At 44.9% G+C, this 16636-nt stretch overlaps 1 protein-coding gene across 1 annotated transcript in view; it reads left to right on the top strand.

Moving 5' to 3' along the window:
• Positions 1 to 16636, top strand: part of SIDL (SIDL trafficking protein particle complex subunit 10) — a 126564-nt gene that overhangs the window by 34374 nt on the left and 75554 nt on the right. Inside the window, exons 7-10 of the mRNA XM_069300257.1 lie at positions 6350 to 6537; positions 10209 to 10415; positions 10668 to 10877; positions 13301 to 13533. Coding sequence (XP_069156358.1) covers positions 6350 to 6537; positions 10209 to 10415; positions 10668 to 10877; positions 13301 to 13533 — 838 coding nt within the window. The remainder of the gene's footprint in view (positions 1 to 6349; positions 6538 to 10208; positions 10416 to 10667; positions 10878 to 13300; positions 13534 to 16636) is intronic.

Below are 16636 nucleotides of genomic sequence, written 5' to 3'. Positions count from 1 at the left end.
GGCAACAGCTTCCACCACTTGCTTTTCCTGACAACAGTGGAACTTTTTTCTGACAACACTAACTCCACCTGCCTCCAGTGAGAATAACTTCCATCACCTGCCCCCTGACACTAAACCCCAACTACTTTCACCACTTCCCCCCCCACCCCCCTGACACCAATGACACCACCTGCCCTCCCTGACCCCATTTTATCATCTTTCAACCATTTCTCTCTGGAAACAATTTGTAAGCAAAATAAAACACTGTAACTTTTTACACTTTGGTAAATCATAGTTGATGACGGCCACCGCTGATGCTCGGTCTTTGTAACCAATTAAACAAACAGTCCTCACTTAATCGAATATCTGCATGTTCCACTGAACATTTAGTACTGAATTCAATTTGTTCGGATCATCCGGGAATTCGATAGAGTGGGGGGGGGTTCGTTAGGGTGAGGATGCACTAACCCCCCCTTCCCTGTATGAGTATGATTTGGTTTGACTCCTCCCTGGGTTCGATTCCGGGCCCTGTTGGGGACCTTGGCTCTGTCTTTCTGGAGGTTTTCTGCCTCTCGTATTTCTGTGCGGGAGATTCGGGAGGCTCTTGCTGCATACTTCCTGCGAGGCCTGGATTCTGACTCTATTATGGATCTGACCTCTTTTGAGCTTGGTTGTTCTTCCCCGCATTGGGTGCGTTTCGAGGTTCCGGAGTCTTTCTGGCTGGCAGACTGCCCTTTTTTTTTCATTGGAGACATGGCATGGGTTCTTTCTGTCCCGTACGCTTGAGTGGCGAGAAATGTCTACTGTTTTGCAGGTTTACCTGGTGGGCAAGTTTGAGCACCTTAATGCTCAAACTTAGGTGTCCTTAGTTGCGGAGGATTTGTGCTCCCATGGGCATTTGGTTTCGGTCTTGTGCTTTTGTCCCTTCTCGAGCTGTCTTTTGCCTGACATGTTGAGGATGTGGAGGCGTTGAGTGCCGGGCTATTGTCTGGGGTGCTGTCCTCGGCGGCTCGGGCATCGGCTGCACTGTTGAAGCTATTTGTGCCTATCCTGAAGGAGGCTGTGTCTCTGTTTTTTTGCTTCTCACTTCGCCTGCCATCAGGCTGTGCTGGCCCTCTCTTTGGAATCCTCTTGGGCACTGGCTCTTCAGTTTTCATCTCTGCTTTGCCCATTGCTGTTTGAGGCGACTTCGTGTAGTTGTCGTCCTATGTCGGACTTCTTGGTTCTCAGGGGCGGCCATTCTTGGCCTTCTCAGAAGGGTTGTGCCAGAGCTCGGGGTGTTGCTGGTCGAGGTGGACCACTGGTGCCGGCTTTTGAGCCGACGTTGCCTTCGAAGCCAGCGTCATCTGGTCAGCGAGATGTTCGCTCTGTTCAGCGGTCAGCTTTCTGTAAGGGACGTCGGCACTTTCGCGGTTTGCCCTGTTGACAAGGCGATGTGGAGGCATTGAGCGGCTCCTCCTTTGGGAGGTACGGGGCTGGCCAGGCAGGCTTCTTCCCCCTGCGCTTTGTCGGGTCATCTCGGAGTGGGTGCGCTTGGCCATGGTCGAGACGACCCTGTTCCTCAGGTGGGCTTCTCGCCTGTTTCCAGTGTCAAAACAGTACTATGTGGATCTGCAGTTCATTCTGGACTTGTCCCGTCTGAACCCCTAGATTCCTTGCCCCTCTTTTTGGATGACCACTCTGTCTCGGGTCCAGCTTCTGTTGAAGCAGAGTGTCTGGATGGTGTCCCTGGACCTCAAGGACATGTATTGGCATGTTCGTATCCATCCGGCGTTCAGGGACTGGCTAGGTTTTGTAGTGGGGTGTCAGGCTTACCACTTTCGTTGCCTTCCTTTTGGCTTGAATCTGGCACCTCCCGTGTTCACGCGTCTTACCCGGATCATAGTGACCCATCTGTGTCTGCTAGGAGTTTGGGCCCTGGCCTACCTCGATGGCTGGCTGGTGTGGGCTCCCAGTCGGTCTGCTTGTCTGCTCACCAGGGGTGTGGTTCTTTCCCAGCTCGCCGGGTTCGGGTTCCTGGTGAACTGGAGGAAATCCCATCTGGTTCCGTCTTAGGTTTGGTCCTGGCTGGGTCTTGTTTGGGACTTTCGTACCGCTTCCTTGTCTCTCCCTCTAGAGGCATTGCTACGACTGCGGTCCCACCTTCAGCTGTTTCTGTGGGTCCCTGGTCACTCGGCTGTTGCTCAAGCAGTTGTGCGGGAGTCTGAACACGGCGTGGGAGTTCTCGGCGGTTTAGCTTTTGCTTTGGAGGATTCGGGTCGCTCGGGGTTCGACCATCCGGCTCCATTCGGACTGTTCTTTGGTGGTTCATTGCCTGAACTGCAGGGGTTCTCTTTGGTCCTTGCCTCTTTACGGCTGGTCACTTCGAGTGGCTCGTGCTGACTTCTTGGGGTTTGGCTCTCTGTGCGGTTCATATCCGGGGAGTATCCAACTTCCTGAGAGATGTCTTGTCTTGTTTCATTCCTCTGTCCATAGAATGGACGGTCGACGCAGACTCCTTCCGTTGGCTCTGCCGGATGTATGGATTCCCAGAAGAAGATCTCTTCGTGTCGGTGCAGTCTCGGCATCTCCCGAGCTATGTGGCACCTTTCCCCGAATGTGAGGCTGTCGTAGTGGACATCTTTCGGCAGGACTGGTCGAGGTGGGGTTACCTGTACCTCTTTTCCCTGGTCCAACTGTTGCTTCGGGTTCTGGCTTGGTTCGAGTCTTACCAGGGGAGAGTAGTCCTCATGGCTCCTTGGTGGCCGGCCCAACCTTGGTTTCAGGTACTGCTTGCTCGGTGAGCGAACCCGGGACGTTTTCCACGGCTCCACCTCTTCCAGCAGGTTGGACCGGTCTGGTACACGGCTGGTTCGGTCTTCTTCTCTGCTCTTCGTGTCTGGTCTTTTTGACTTGGGTTTATCACCATTTGTATAGTGACCAGGTGGCTCGACAAGCTTGTCGAGCTCTTTCTTTGTTTTTCTTGATCGGCATCTTATGCTGAATAAGAACCTACCAGGATGGTTCTTATTCGGGGATGAGGTTCTCCTTGTATTGTGCAGCATAGCCACTGCAACTTGCATTCAGGGTTGATACTGCCTCATCCTCATTTCCAAGCTGTCTTGTGCGTTGGTTCATCTTCTGACAGCTCATGCTCTGCTTTAGCCTGCTTGGTTTCTTGGCCACATTCCCTCATTTCTTTCTTACTCTTGGTTTACGGTGTCCTCTTTGGTCTGTGATTGTTTCCACATTTTTTCAATACAGAATCCTGTGGGACTCTGTTGGTGACATCGCATGATTCTGAGATCTTACCCTTCACAGTAATTCTCTGCTTCCTGTTACCTAAGTACAGGTACTCTCTTATCCACTGGAGCACCTTACTTGCTACTCCTGCCTGTTTCTCCTACTTATACAACAGCCTCCTATGGGGTACTGTATCAACAGCTTTCTGACAGTCCAATAAAATGCAGTCTGGCCACCCTTTTCTTTCTTGCTTAATGCTTGTTGGCCGGTTTATCTTTTGTTGTGTTTGGTGGCAGCTGGTTTTTTTTTTTTTTTTTTTTTTTTTTTTTTTTTTTTTTTTTTTAGATATATACAAGAGCTGTTACATTCTTGTACAGCCACTAGTACGCGTAGCGTTTCGGGCAGGTCCCTGGAATACGATCCCCTGCCGCGAAGAATCGTTTTTTCATCCAAGTACACATTTTACTGTTGTGTTAAACAGAGGCTACAGATAAGGAATTAGGCCCAGTAAATCCTCCCCGGCCAGGATACGAACCTATGACATAGCGCTCGCGGAACGCCAGGCGAGTGTCTTACCACTACACCACGGAGACTGTTGTAATTACCTAAGTGTTATTACCTAAGTGTAGTTACAGGATGAGAGCTACGCTCGTGGTGTCCTGTCTTCCCAGCACTCTTTGTCATATAACGCTTTGAAACTATTGACGGTCTTGGCCTCCACCACCTTCTCACCTAACTTGTTCTAACCGTCTACCACTCTGTTTGCGAAAGTGAATTTTCTTATATTCCTTCGGCATCTGTGTTTAGCTAGTTTACATCTATGACCTCTTGTTCTTAAAGTTCCAGGTCTCAGGAAATCTTCCCTATCGATTTTATCAATTCCTGTTACTATTTTGTATGTAGTGATCATATCACCTCTTTTTCTTCTGTCTTCCAGTTTTGGCATATTTAATGCCTCTAAGCTCTCTTCGTAGCTCTTGCCCTTCAGTTCTGGGAGCCACTTAGTAGCATGTCTTTGCACCTTTTCCAGTTTGTTGATGTGCTTCTTAAGATATGGGCACCACACAACCGCTGCATATTCTAGCTTTGGCCTAACAAAAGTCGTGAACAATTTCTTGAGTATATCGCCATCCATGTATTTAAAAGCAATTCTGAAGTTAGAAAGTGTGGCATAGGCTCCTCACACAATATTCTTTATGTGGTCCTCAGGTGATAGTTTTCTATCTAGAACCACCCCTAGATCTCTTTCTTTATCAGAAAGCTGTTCATCACTACCTGCGTGTCACTGGCTCAGTTTCGGTGGATACTCTGTGGGTTGATCCAATCTCCTTGTTCCTCTGTTCCAAGGTTCATATTTCTCAGGTTGTCTGCAATATCAACTAGGCTAGCCAGCCTGCGGTCTATCCGTGGGCACATGATGTTCACAAGTATGGTGCATTCTTGGGCAGATATTCGGGCTCGAGGACTTTGGAGGACTAACTGGTTCATAGTGGCCAGGTATGTAGTTAATGCCTCTGGCCCTCATTGGTCCTGTGTTGTACTGGATCGTGTTTATGGGCCATTGGTCTCTACTTCTCTCTGGTAAGTTCCTTCTTTTTTCTGTGGTTATTTTGGTATAAGGTGCCACCATGAGGCTCCCTCAGAAACACAGCATTGATTGTAATGAAATGCCTCTTTCTGGTGGAGTCCCAATGGCTCCCTGTCTCCCCTCCCTTTCTCCTCTACAGGTTTGTCAGTTCATTGTAGTTTTTGTCTGCTCCTAAACTGGAGTGTTTGCTGATGCTGAAGCATGCTCCGAGCCACCTGGTGGCAGCATTTGGTACTAACAGGTTCTGTCTAGTTCCGTGTGATTTCTTTCGTTTTGATTGAATTGTTTGGGGGAGTTGTTTGGCAGTTTTGTGGCTTTGAGTTTTGAGAACCCAGCAGTTGTCTGTAAAACATCATTGACTTTATGGATGCTTTATCAGTGAAATGGGTAAAAAGTAATTTGTTCTCTGTGCCTCATGTGAGGGAAGGGGATCCAGGTTCTGGCTATGGTCCTTGGTAGGACAAACTGAACTTTAAGGGCTGATGGGCCTTGTAGTGTGGATCAATCTCGACGAGATAGCTGCAGGGAGTCACTGGGGCTCCACCAGAAAAAGGCACTTTATTACATTTAATGCTGGGTTTTATATATTCAGGATGCTCTTGCCACGTTATTAAATATTCCATATATTGCTCAAACATTTTACTTTCTCTTGGCATTTGCATAATTTTTACAGTGTACGTTATTGGGTCATATTCCGTTTGCACCTCATGTAAAGTATAGTAGTAGTATGTGCAAATTAGTTTTTCCTTTGTAGAGTAGTACAATTCTGATGAGATTATTAGTATGAGCCAAGGCATTTCCTATCCTTTTGCCACATTTTATCTTCCAATAAACAATGTAGAACTAATTCACCAAACATTGCAAAAAAATGCTGTACACAAAATCCTTTCATCCATACATTATGTTGAATGAAAGTGAGCCAAGATTTACACACTGCTTGATTGCCTGGTGAACTTCATATGGATTCTGTAGCACAGTGGTCTATGTTCTTAGCTCACAACTGAGGAACTCGGGTTCAATGCTCAGGAGGCATGGCAGGATGTGAAAAATAGCCACATTGAAAACAAACGTGCAATAGGTACTCTGAGTGAGAGAATTTAATCAACATCACAGGCCCAAGACTTTTCACCATTCTCCCCTCTACACATAAGGGCATAACTGGTCAACCTCTCATGGTGTTCAAGAGAGAGAACTTGTTAAACACCTTTAAAGGATACCTGATTAACCAGGCTGTGATTCATCAGACTGCGAGTAGCTGCATCAAACAGCCTGGTTGACTAGACCACCAACCAGGAGGCTGGGTCAGAGACCAGGCCGCAAGGCCATTGATCCTTGGAATCACAACAAGTTGACCACAAGGTAAGGGCGGCAATAGTCTGGGAGGTGTTCTTTCACCTGATGTCTCTATTCACCTAGCAGTAAAATAGATAACTGGGAGTTAGGCAATTGTTGGGTTGCATACAGGTAAAGGTCAGTAGTTGGCCTAGGGAAACCTTGATAAGCCTAAGTGCAGGCTTCCTGTCCCCGACAATGGGAATTATATCCATAATCATATTTCAGATTCTCCTCCCTGGCTGGGCATCTTCAACCAAGCATGTGAGAAGTGGGAGGGGCTGCACCTGACCTCTGAGCTGGACACAGTGGTTCAGAGCAAAATCCGGAGTAAGGATGTCAGCTTGCTGGAGTTTCGCAACTATCTCTTCCAGCGACAGTGTGCTCTGCTCTTCCAGCTCGACAAACCCTGGGAGGCAAGTCTCGTGATAATTTTGCCATCATCATAATCGTTACATGTTCTACTTTTATGAGATTAAGAGGTATCATCTCAGTGATGCTCAAGAACAGTCTAGCAAATTAAGGCTAAAAATGCTAATAAATTACAGTATACTTGTTCTTTATCCTCTTGGTAGCCAGTCAATCACCAGTTGACCATCTGCTTCACCTCTGGTTTATCTTCACCTGCCTTCATAAGTATGCCCTACAACTCAATCTTAGAAAGTGTATTGTCACCACCCTGGCTCTGGATTTCCTGGGACACTGTCAGCATCCAGAATTCAACCACTAGAAGAAAAGATGAGGTTGTTAAGGAATTTACATGCTGTTTACTTCAAGGAAGTTAAAGAAGTTTCTTGGTATGGTGAATGTTTACCACTGTTTCATTATGCACTGTTCTGACATCTTGTAAACATACATCCCAGCTTCCATTGGACTGGTCTCTGCAAGCAGAGACAGTATTCATCGACATCAAATGCAAACTCGCGGAGTTCACCTTATTTGCCCACCCGATGTTCGACTCCCCCACCAGCCTCTCTACTGACACTTCTGACATGGCCATAGGGCAGTCCTCCATCAGCTAATAAAGAAAGAATGGCTTCTCATTGCTTTTCTTGTCTTGCCTCTTGCCTTCACAGGAGAAATGTAGCACCTTTGACAGGGAACTCCTTGGCATTAATGCAGCTACCCAGCATTTCCAACACTTCCTAGAAGGAGAGTAGTTTCATGTACTCACTGACCACAAAGTACTGACTTGTTCCATGACAACCATGAGCCGAGGGTGATACTTCCCTTGGATAGTCTGTAAACTTGGGATATGTCTCCCAATTTACCATGGAGATCTACCATGTCAAGGGTGTCAAAAACAGTAACTAATGCTCTATCTTGGCCCACCATAAGTTTAATCTTGTAAAGTCTGGGTTATGTGGGCTTCTATGTGATGACAGGAGTCCAACATAAAGACCTGGGACATCAATGAATATGGACTTCCTACATAGCACTCTGGTTCATCAGTGATCCTATGTTGGGTGGCAACATAATGGCATGTGACACTTCCAGACCGGAACTCAGACTTTACATTCTGGCCCAATTTCACTTGAAAATTTTGTAACATTATGATCTCAGGCACACACAAAGGTGTGTGTTACCCAGCGTCTCCTAACAGAACATGTTCTATGGATAGGAATCAATGGTGGTCTTTGCCATTGGGCTTGTGCGTGTCTTAAATATCAGCAGGCCGAAATACACTGACACATGAAGAGCCCTCCTGCACCAGTTACCCCTCAAACCATTTTGAAATGGTGCATGCAAATCATTGGACCATTACCATCTGTAAGAGTTTTTGTAAGAGTACTCTTGCTTTCTCTTGTCGATATCACGACAGAATCAGTGGCCCATGTCTTCCTCTCCAGATAGGTCCTCTGATTTGACAGCTCCTCTGTCGTCATCACTGATCAAGTATGCCAGTTTGAGTCACACCTATGGAAGGAGCTCTTGCAATTCCTTGGTACCACTTATACTCAGACCATGGCATACCATCCCGAGTCTAATGGTATGATAGAACAATTTCATCATCAAGTGAAGGCTGCCCTAAGGGCTCAGGCCTGTCCTGATGGTTGACTCAACAATCTTCCTCTGGTTCTACTTGATATCGGTTCAGCAATGAAGGAAGACAGCTATTTTTCAGCAGTGGATCTAGTGTAGAAGTCCAGCCTATAGCTTCCAAGTGAATTCCTAGTTATCCATAAACTTTGAGTAGCCATGACGAGAGAGTGCCTGACACCACAACACCATCTGATGACACATCCTACATATGTGCCACATGATCTTCAAACTGCCAACCATGTGTGTATGGATTCATGCTGTCCACCATCGCCTCCAATCTCATTACGAAAGTTCCTGCCAAGTGTTCTCCCGCACGGTGAAGTTCTTAACCATAAAGCACCAGGGCAAGAGATAGAACATCACTAATACCTCCTTAAAGCAGCATACTGTAACAATGCCTTGGATATTTCTCTGGAAATATCGATGAAGCCGATCACTTTCTTCCACAGGTACCGACACCGCAAGTTCCACCACCTGCATGTATGCCCTCTGATCCTGTGCAACCTCCCACACCTCAACCCAGTTGGACGACACCAATAAGGACAACATCAAGTTAGAAGGATACTGTATACAATACTGACGGGGCACGTAGTTCATCGACCAGCCAGGTTCTCCAACCAAATATTTTTGCCACTGGGGATGGGGAGTACTGTAGCAACTTCATCAAAAATACTGTAGCAGTTATTTCCATATCCCCCAGGAATTACAGATGATATAAACAATGTCCACACATTTCCCAGGATCAAGCAGTTTCCCATCAACCAATCAATGAGCAACATTGATCCTATCTGAGTCTGGTGGATAGGGATATAAGGCCACCTGGCCACAGCATAAAGATTATTAACACAGAAATCACATTAACGTGATATATATATCAATTGACTTACAAATCAGCAATGGTCTAGCGGTAAAGAGTCATTGTGGCTAGCAATGCCTAGTTCATAGGTTCGCAACACCTCGCAACCCTAGTGGATTTTCTGAGAGAGATCATTCTTGCCACAGCTAGACCAGAAGCAACACCAGACAGACTTGGTTACAGCCACCAGCCGCAACCAGACTGCCACTATCTGCACTCACCTTAGGGCTCGTCCTGTCACGACGCTGTCTTGCCATCTACGACCATCACTGTACTTTCCTTCTGTAAAGATATCTAAAAGAGTTAGAGAACTTCAGTCTGTTTTCAAGTCATCTTCAGTACAGCACCACCATACTTCAATCTGCAGCATTATGCACAGTCTTGACCGGACTTATACATTAGAGTAGGTCACATTATGCTGAAGTTCCATATTGAGTCTTGTAACTGTTTCTATTAAACAATATATGTGATATGCCAATGATATTGAAGTACTATACAGCATCTGGAAAATGTCAATGTTATATTTGTTTAAGAAAAATGAAGATTCAGGCATAGTGTATTGTTGATACAGTATAAGCAAAACCCTAATTAATATATTTGATAGTAAGGTGTAAACCTGATTGGCTCACAGTCAAATTAGGTTTCCTATTGAGAAAAAATAACACCAAAGAAATGTCAAATAAGTAGACTGTTTACTTAGGCTTAATGAAATGGGTTGTTATGACCTGTCTAAAATGCTGTGTGTGTTAGTGGCTTTGCAAGAATGTAACAATCAACCACCAATATACCAGTATCTACTTTAACGACCAAGTGTATATACATAAATAAGATATTAGTGGAGATATTGATCATGGCAGTGTCTGAAGAATTCTAATGTGAGCAAGTTTATCAAGTTTTGCCACTTCATATACAAATTAATAAATACTGTACATATAAGCAACAATTAAACTTGTTGCCTTTAAGTATAGTGTGCATGAACTTAGAGATTTTGTGAGTTAGGGAGAGGTGGGGCTGAAAGGAACTGGGAATCAATGGTAGTAGTGTATCAAGTATTGCTTGTTTAAAAGTCATTATGTCTTTAATTAGGTATCACTCTAGAAAGAAAAATGGGAAGAAGAGGATTTTTTGTACTTATATTCTTGCAGTCATGTTGGGACATAAAAGGACTTTTATATTTTGATATTCAAGGTGGCAGCACGGGCACTGACCTTCTTGCAGAACACAGTAGGGGAGCTGAAAATTCTGGAGATAGCAGTAGCCCCAGGTGGAGTGGCATGTTGGGGGGTGTTGTCTTGCTTGGAGGTCATCGATGCCTTACACCGCTTTAAAGAGCCAGCAACTACTGATGCACATGCGTTACATACTGCTCCACTCTGGGCCTATGCTAGAGACAAGGTATGTACCTCAATTTTGCTTCAACCATAGTTTGAGAACTTCCTGACAACTTATGGTCGGAGATTTTGTGCATATTTAGACTTGGTGTTCCTGTATGGGCAAGTTGTACAAATGAGATTTATACTTTTGAATTTACCATTTAAAATATAGAAGGATCTGTATCTTATCACTTGTGCTGTTTTTATTCCTCTGTATATTTTTAGTTTTATGTATGGATTATCTTAAGTACTGTATCTGTGATTTTTTATGCAGTTGCAGGAACTAGGCTCATTGTGTGGGTTGATGCCAGGTAGTGGAACAAGCAGTGCACAACTGCACACAGTCATCTCACTAGTGTGTGGCATGGGCAATGACCCTCATGCCCATGACGAGCCTCAGGAAAATTCGTTATCTCAAGACACGCCCATGACACGACTCAAGGATTCTCTTTCTTCTCCTCAGGCATTCAAGAAGCATTTTTTGGTAAGCATATTGTGCTGCATACCTTCTCTGGCCAATACTTATTGTGTTGTATAGGGCCAGACCCAGAGACCTCGCAGTAAAGCAACACATCACAGATGCACTTCTTTATTGACAGGTAGTTTTAATAAGTATAGTTATTATGTGTATGTGGAGAACATGCCCCTAATCATGTAATAAAAACAGGTCAATGAATTATGCTTTGGGCTATAAACTTATTTCAGTTCCTTTAACCACTTAACTGCGCCAACCGAGTACTGTACAGGTATTCTCAGTCAGCGGGAAACTGCGCCAACCGAGAAAACTCTTTTTGATTTTTCGGTACCAATTCTAAATGTGCACGAAGTTGGTTGTGTACGAAATGGACTCCTAGGACCTCTAGTGAGAGGCAGCCATCTTGGAAAAAATTCCCAGGATGCCCTAGGGCTGCTGGCTGGGTTAGTACTGAATGAGCAACCATGGGTGGCGCACGCGCCTCTGGCTCCCAAACACCTGTCCGACGAGGTGTTGAAAGATAATGCTCTGTCGATGAAATTCAAACCTTATTGTTTGAAGAACATAAGGATCATAATATTGGTGAAGCTAGGGGCAATAAGGACCTAACACAAAGGTCGGATGCAAGTTATACAGCACCTATGAGGACGATACAGCAAGCGTATCCAGTTGTAGCTCTGAGCGTCACCCTTGCAATCCTATGCTATTTCCAATTTATTTAGATGATACAGAGATGAATCGTTTTCTGCATTCAGTGATGATGCATCTGATACAAGTAGCATAGATGAACAGTGTTAGTGGCTTCCATGGTGGTGTTTTCCATAGATATTTTCAAGAATACCTGAATCTATTCCTAACTGACGGACACTCTTTGAGGCAAGCTGGATCTCTTCCTGTGTAGGACCATACAAAGCGATCTTTTCAAGACTTCCTTACAAATTAATCTTCTCGTATAATCTTTTCAATACTACCTTACGCTTTACAAGCTTGGCTACATACAACCTACAAGTACTAAAGCCAAGGGTGTACGTGAGTGCGTTATTTGCAAGCACACAGAATGAAGAAACAGGAACCGAAAATTTATCTGTACCTGGTGCATTGAGAGCGAAGTCGCGCTGTGTACCATGGACTACTTCGTTGATTATTACTCACTTCCGAAGTACTGAGTGTGTAATATAGTGTGTTACTGTGTAAATAGTGTGTGAAACTGTACATATTGTAATTTTAGTGAATTTTTAACGGGTAATATTGCGACAATAAACATTTATTGTGGACACATTACTGACACATGTATCACAGTTCCATAGAACATTATGAACATTCTACTGTATACATATTGTAAAGGACACAAATATGCATCATATACAATAAAAAAACAAATAAACCCGCATTGGAAATACATAAAACAAATAATTGAAAATATATTTGTGGCAACACCTGGTGCTTGAATGGCCCACACGACCGTATCTGGGTGATTCACACACGGGCGACCAGGCTCTGATGACGTCACAGCGCATCTTGTCCATGTCCCCACAGCCAAAGTAAGTGGAATTTGGTATTTATTTTTACAGAGACATGTTCAGGGAAGAAAATTTATCATTTTACGAAGAAAAAATAATATTTTGGGAACACTTTATTTCATGCGTACCAGGGGAGTGTCACAATAAACTTGGCGCAGCACTGTGGTTAAACTCAAAGCTAATTTAAAGGTTGCTGTATTACAGTGATCTAAGTCGTTGAATCACAATTGAGAATCCCAGGCTCGATCCTGGGCAGGGCAGAAGTAATTCGGCACGTTTTCTTTCATCCTAATGACTGTTCACCTAGCTGTAAATAGGTACCTGGGAATTAGGCAACTGTTGTGGGTTGCCTCATGGTTAAGATCAGGACCTTGGTAAGCCTAAATGAAGGCTTCCAGTCACCGACACTGGAAATTTAGGTCAAGACGTGACTCTGTTGCTTGATTTTATTTCCTGGACACTGCAAACTCTTAACACTAGGAACAACAATGTAAAAGTAGTTTGATGCTGGCAATAGTGTTAGTATACAGTCACTTTTGTTTGTAGGAAGGTAGTGATAAGTTAGGAACCACACATTGACCACTGTATAAGCTGAAGGCTTGAGCAGCAATTGTGCAGATTGTTATTGAGATTTGGAGTAAAGATAGAAAGTTAGATGTTTAACAGAATCAGAACTATTGTAGGATTTGACGAGGTTGGTTTGCCAAGGCAAGCTGTGCGAGTGCATGGAGTCATGTAGAGATGGTACTATATTGCTTCATAGATAGGCAAGGAAGCTGAGTGTTTAATGATTGCTGTAATCAAAAGTGTCACAGTGGATTTAATTTGGAAAGTGATGTAGCTTTGAAGAGTTCAGTTATTTATGATTTGTATTAATTTATTCATTCATATACTGTATATAATTCTTTATAGGATCTCTCTGAAGTCGCAATCAGCACATACAAACACATTGGTCGTATCCGCTCGGCCCGTCTCATCGGCAGAGACTTGGCCACCTATTACATGGCTCAAGGAGAACCCCAGAAAGCAGCAACATTCTTGACCGATCAATTGACCATGTTCCTGGAAGAGGGCTGGCTGCTGCTGGCTGCTCAGACACACCTGGATCTTGCAGAATGTTATCTCAACACCAATGATCTGGAGAGGTGAGACACTCACCACCAACACAATTACATCTCCCTAAAGTTTTTAAAGTGCATGTTTGCTTCCTATAATTTTCTCTTCCTGTGAGTTAGTACTTGGTAGAGTTGGTACAAGGTAGAGTTAGTAATCAACATACTGTAGTAACTCATGTTTCTCATTTGTTACATTTATTGTGTTATGCTATCCAACACCACCTTTATTATTTTATGATGTTACTTTATGGGTCCTGTAGCTCTGTAATCTATGTCCTTGGCTCACAGTCAAAGGGGTCCCAGGTTCGATCCCTAGACTGGACAAAAATGGTTGGGTACATTTCCTTTCCTATAAAGCCTGTGTTCACCTAGCAGTAAAATAGATACCTGGGCATTAGGCAACTGTTGTGGGTTGCAACCTGAAAAAGTTAAGTATTTGGCCTAGAGGCACCTTGATAAGCTTTGATGCAAGCTTTCTGTCCCTGACAGTGGGAATTATCATCCATCACAACATTCTCTTGGCTGCTTGCAAATTTTATAAGCTTTTTCCAAGATCCTTTCTTGGAAACAAAAATTAGCAAATGTTCTTTAATCCACTTGTTAATTCTAATTAATTTTTCTTTATCTACTGTGAGCTTCTCCAATCATTTTCAACTGGTATTTTCTTGTCCATATTGCAGCAAGTTATTCAACATGTTGATGTCCTGTCTTTCCACTTTTCTCTTCCAAGATGGCTATGCATTTGGATTCCATTGCATTGCGGATTTGCAATCTCATTGATCATGACACCAGGAAAACTAGGGTATCTCTACTAGGGATACCTCACATTTTGTAGGTATCCCTAGTAGAGATACCCTAGAGATACCCTAGTAGAGATACCCTAGCTCTTTTCCAACAGGTTTCCGCTCAATATCTTGGATGCCTCGTCTTATTGCTTTGAAATGTAAAATACTTGAGTTTGAGCAAAAGTATGGTCAATATTGAAAACAAACAATGTATCAACCTAACAAAAATATGTTTTCTGTGGAGAGCCCCTCTGGCTTCCTGAAGCTTACCGGGCTGATATGTATGTATTAGACCATGGCATCAGTCTGTTCGATTGGAGTTCTTGCCTATCGGGGGACCACGAGCCAGAACCTGCCCCCCCCCCCCCCCTCAGAGAGGCACGAGGAGCAATGGCCTGGTGAAACCCCCGTATTGTTGGAAGCATTCTGTCTACCATCAACTGAGCTAGGCACCCAGAAAGGTAGGCATCCCAAAGCAAACCCCACCTGGTTAATAATTGCTACCGAAAGCTGAACTATCAAGCCGTACAACACAATCTGAAAACAAACAAACAAGCATGACATCACAACTGCTGCCGCCGCGCCGCTGTCTGCGCAGGTCTCCCCTCCCCAGGAGGGGAAGGAGGACTCTCAGACTCCCGCACCAGCCATCCAACCTCAGTTCTGATGCTGATGTGTTGAGTAGTGGTTGTTCGACTCTGGCTCCTGTCTCTGTGTAGTGCTGTGCCCTTGATGTGTTGTTCTGCTGTGTTTTGGTGTGCGGGGCCAGGAGTAATTCCTGGAGCATTGGGACTGCATGTGCCTAGGGCCTTCTTCCCTAGATACCCTGTAAGTACAGTGGTACCTCCGTTTACGAATTTAATCTGTTCCCAGAGACGGTTCTTAACCCGAAAATTTGCATACCGAAGCGAATTTCCCCATAAGAAATAATATCAATTTAATTAATCCGTTCCACAATCCTAAAAATATTAACTTCAAAGTAAATTTTATACCTAATTCACCCAAATCTTTAGTCCTAAAGTATGTACAAGTTATTGCTTACCTTTATTGAGGACTCTTGTTGGCGTATGGAAGATGGTGAGGAAGGGGGGGGGGGGGAAGAGGAGAGATGTTAATATTTGGAAGGGGGAGTCCCCTTCCATTATAACTTCAGGCAATGATGATTTCTCTATGGTACTCTCTCTGGTACGTTTTGCCTGCATACCACTAGGACCTGCTTGTGACTCACTGCTTGTTTTTCTCACTAAACATCTATCCAAAGAGGCTTGTTTTCTGTGGGGAGCCCCTGGGGCTCCCTGGAGCTTAACAGGCTAATGTATGTTATATTAGACTGGGACATTAGCTAAGGAGTTCAGACCTACCAGGGACCAGCGCCAGAACCTGGTCCCATCAGAGAGGTTTCAGGAAGCAATGTCCCTGAAAAAAAACCCTTGTGGTTGGGGTTTTCCTTATCTGCCATCGACCGGGGTTAGGCACCCAGAAAGGTAGGCATAACAAAACAAACCCCACATGGTAAAAAACTAAAACAGAAAAACTGAACAGAGAGGTAGAAACTCCCTACAATCCCAAGGAAACAAGCAAACATCACACTTTACTGCCGCGCCGATTGTTCGCGCAGCCCTCCCCGCCCCAAGAGGGGGAGGGGGCGCCCCGGACCTCACTGAGCTGGTTGCCTAGCTCCAATTTGTAAGCTAATGTCAACCGGGACAGACGCTTCTCTGGCCTCAGTTTAATAGACAGTGTTTGCCTTTCGTGGTGTTCACTGCCGTGTGTTGTGTTGTGCGGTGGCCAGGTGTTCCTCATCAGTACCGGGGCTGCATGCGCTTAGGGCTTCCTTCCCTAAGTGCCCTGTGAGTACTGCCCCTGCGTGACAGGATTATCTTCCCTGGGGCGTTCGGGAACCATTCCCGTAGAGGTTCTTGCTGCTCGGCATTTGCCTCGCCCTTGGGGACAGCTGGGGCTTGGGGCCCTTGCTTGGCCCTGGGTAGGGACTGGTATTGTGCTGGTTAGGGCGTCCAGGTGTTGCGCGACCTGCCACCTAAGCGGCGACCGGTTCCTTTTGCCTCTGGGGACGGTGTACTTTTGCGGTGGTTTTTCTTTTGTTTTTATTTTCGTTTGCTTGGTGTGGGTCTGCCTAGTGTGGCTATAGTTCCACTGGTAGTGTTTGGTGGTCCTCTGTTAGGCCCCCATGATTGTACACATCGCAAGGGTTTTCAGTGTTGTCCTCTACCCCTTGTTAGTTTTGGATTTTTAACCAGTTAGCAACACCTTGCTCGGGCTTCCCATAGTTGTTACCCTACGGGCCCTGGAAAACCCTGTCGAGGGTCAATAGACCATTGAATGTGTCT

The sequence above is a fragment of the Procambarus clarkii genome, chromosome 43 (assembly GCF_040958095.1).
Source record: "Procambarus clarkii isolate CNS0578487 chromosome 43, FALCON_Pclarkii_2.0, whole genome shotgun sequence".
Lineage (NCBI taxonomy): Eukaryota > Metazoa > Arthropoda > Malacostraca > Decapoda > Cambaridae > Procambarus > Procambarus clarkii.
Note: the sequence above shows the minus strand (reverse complement) of the source record. Positions and strands in the feature narration are given on the sequence as shown.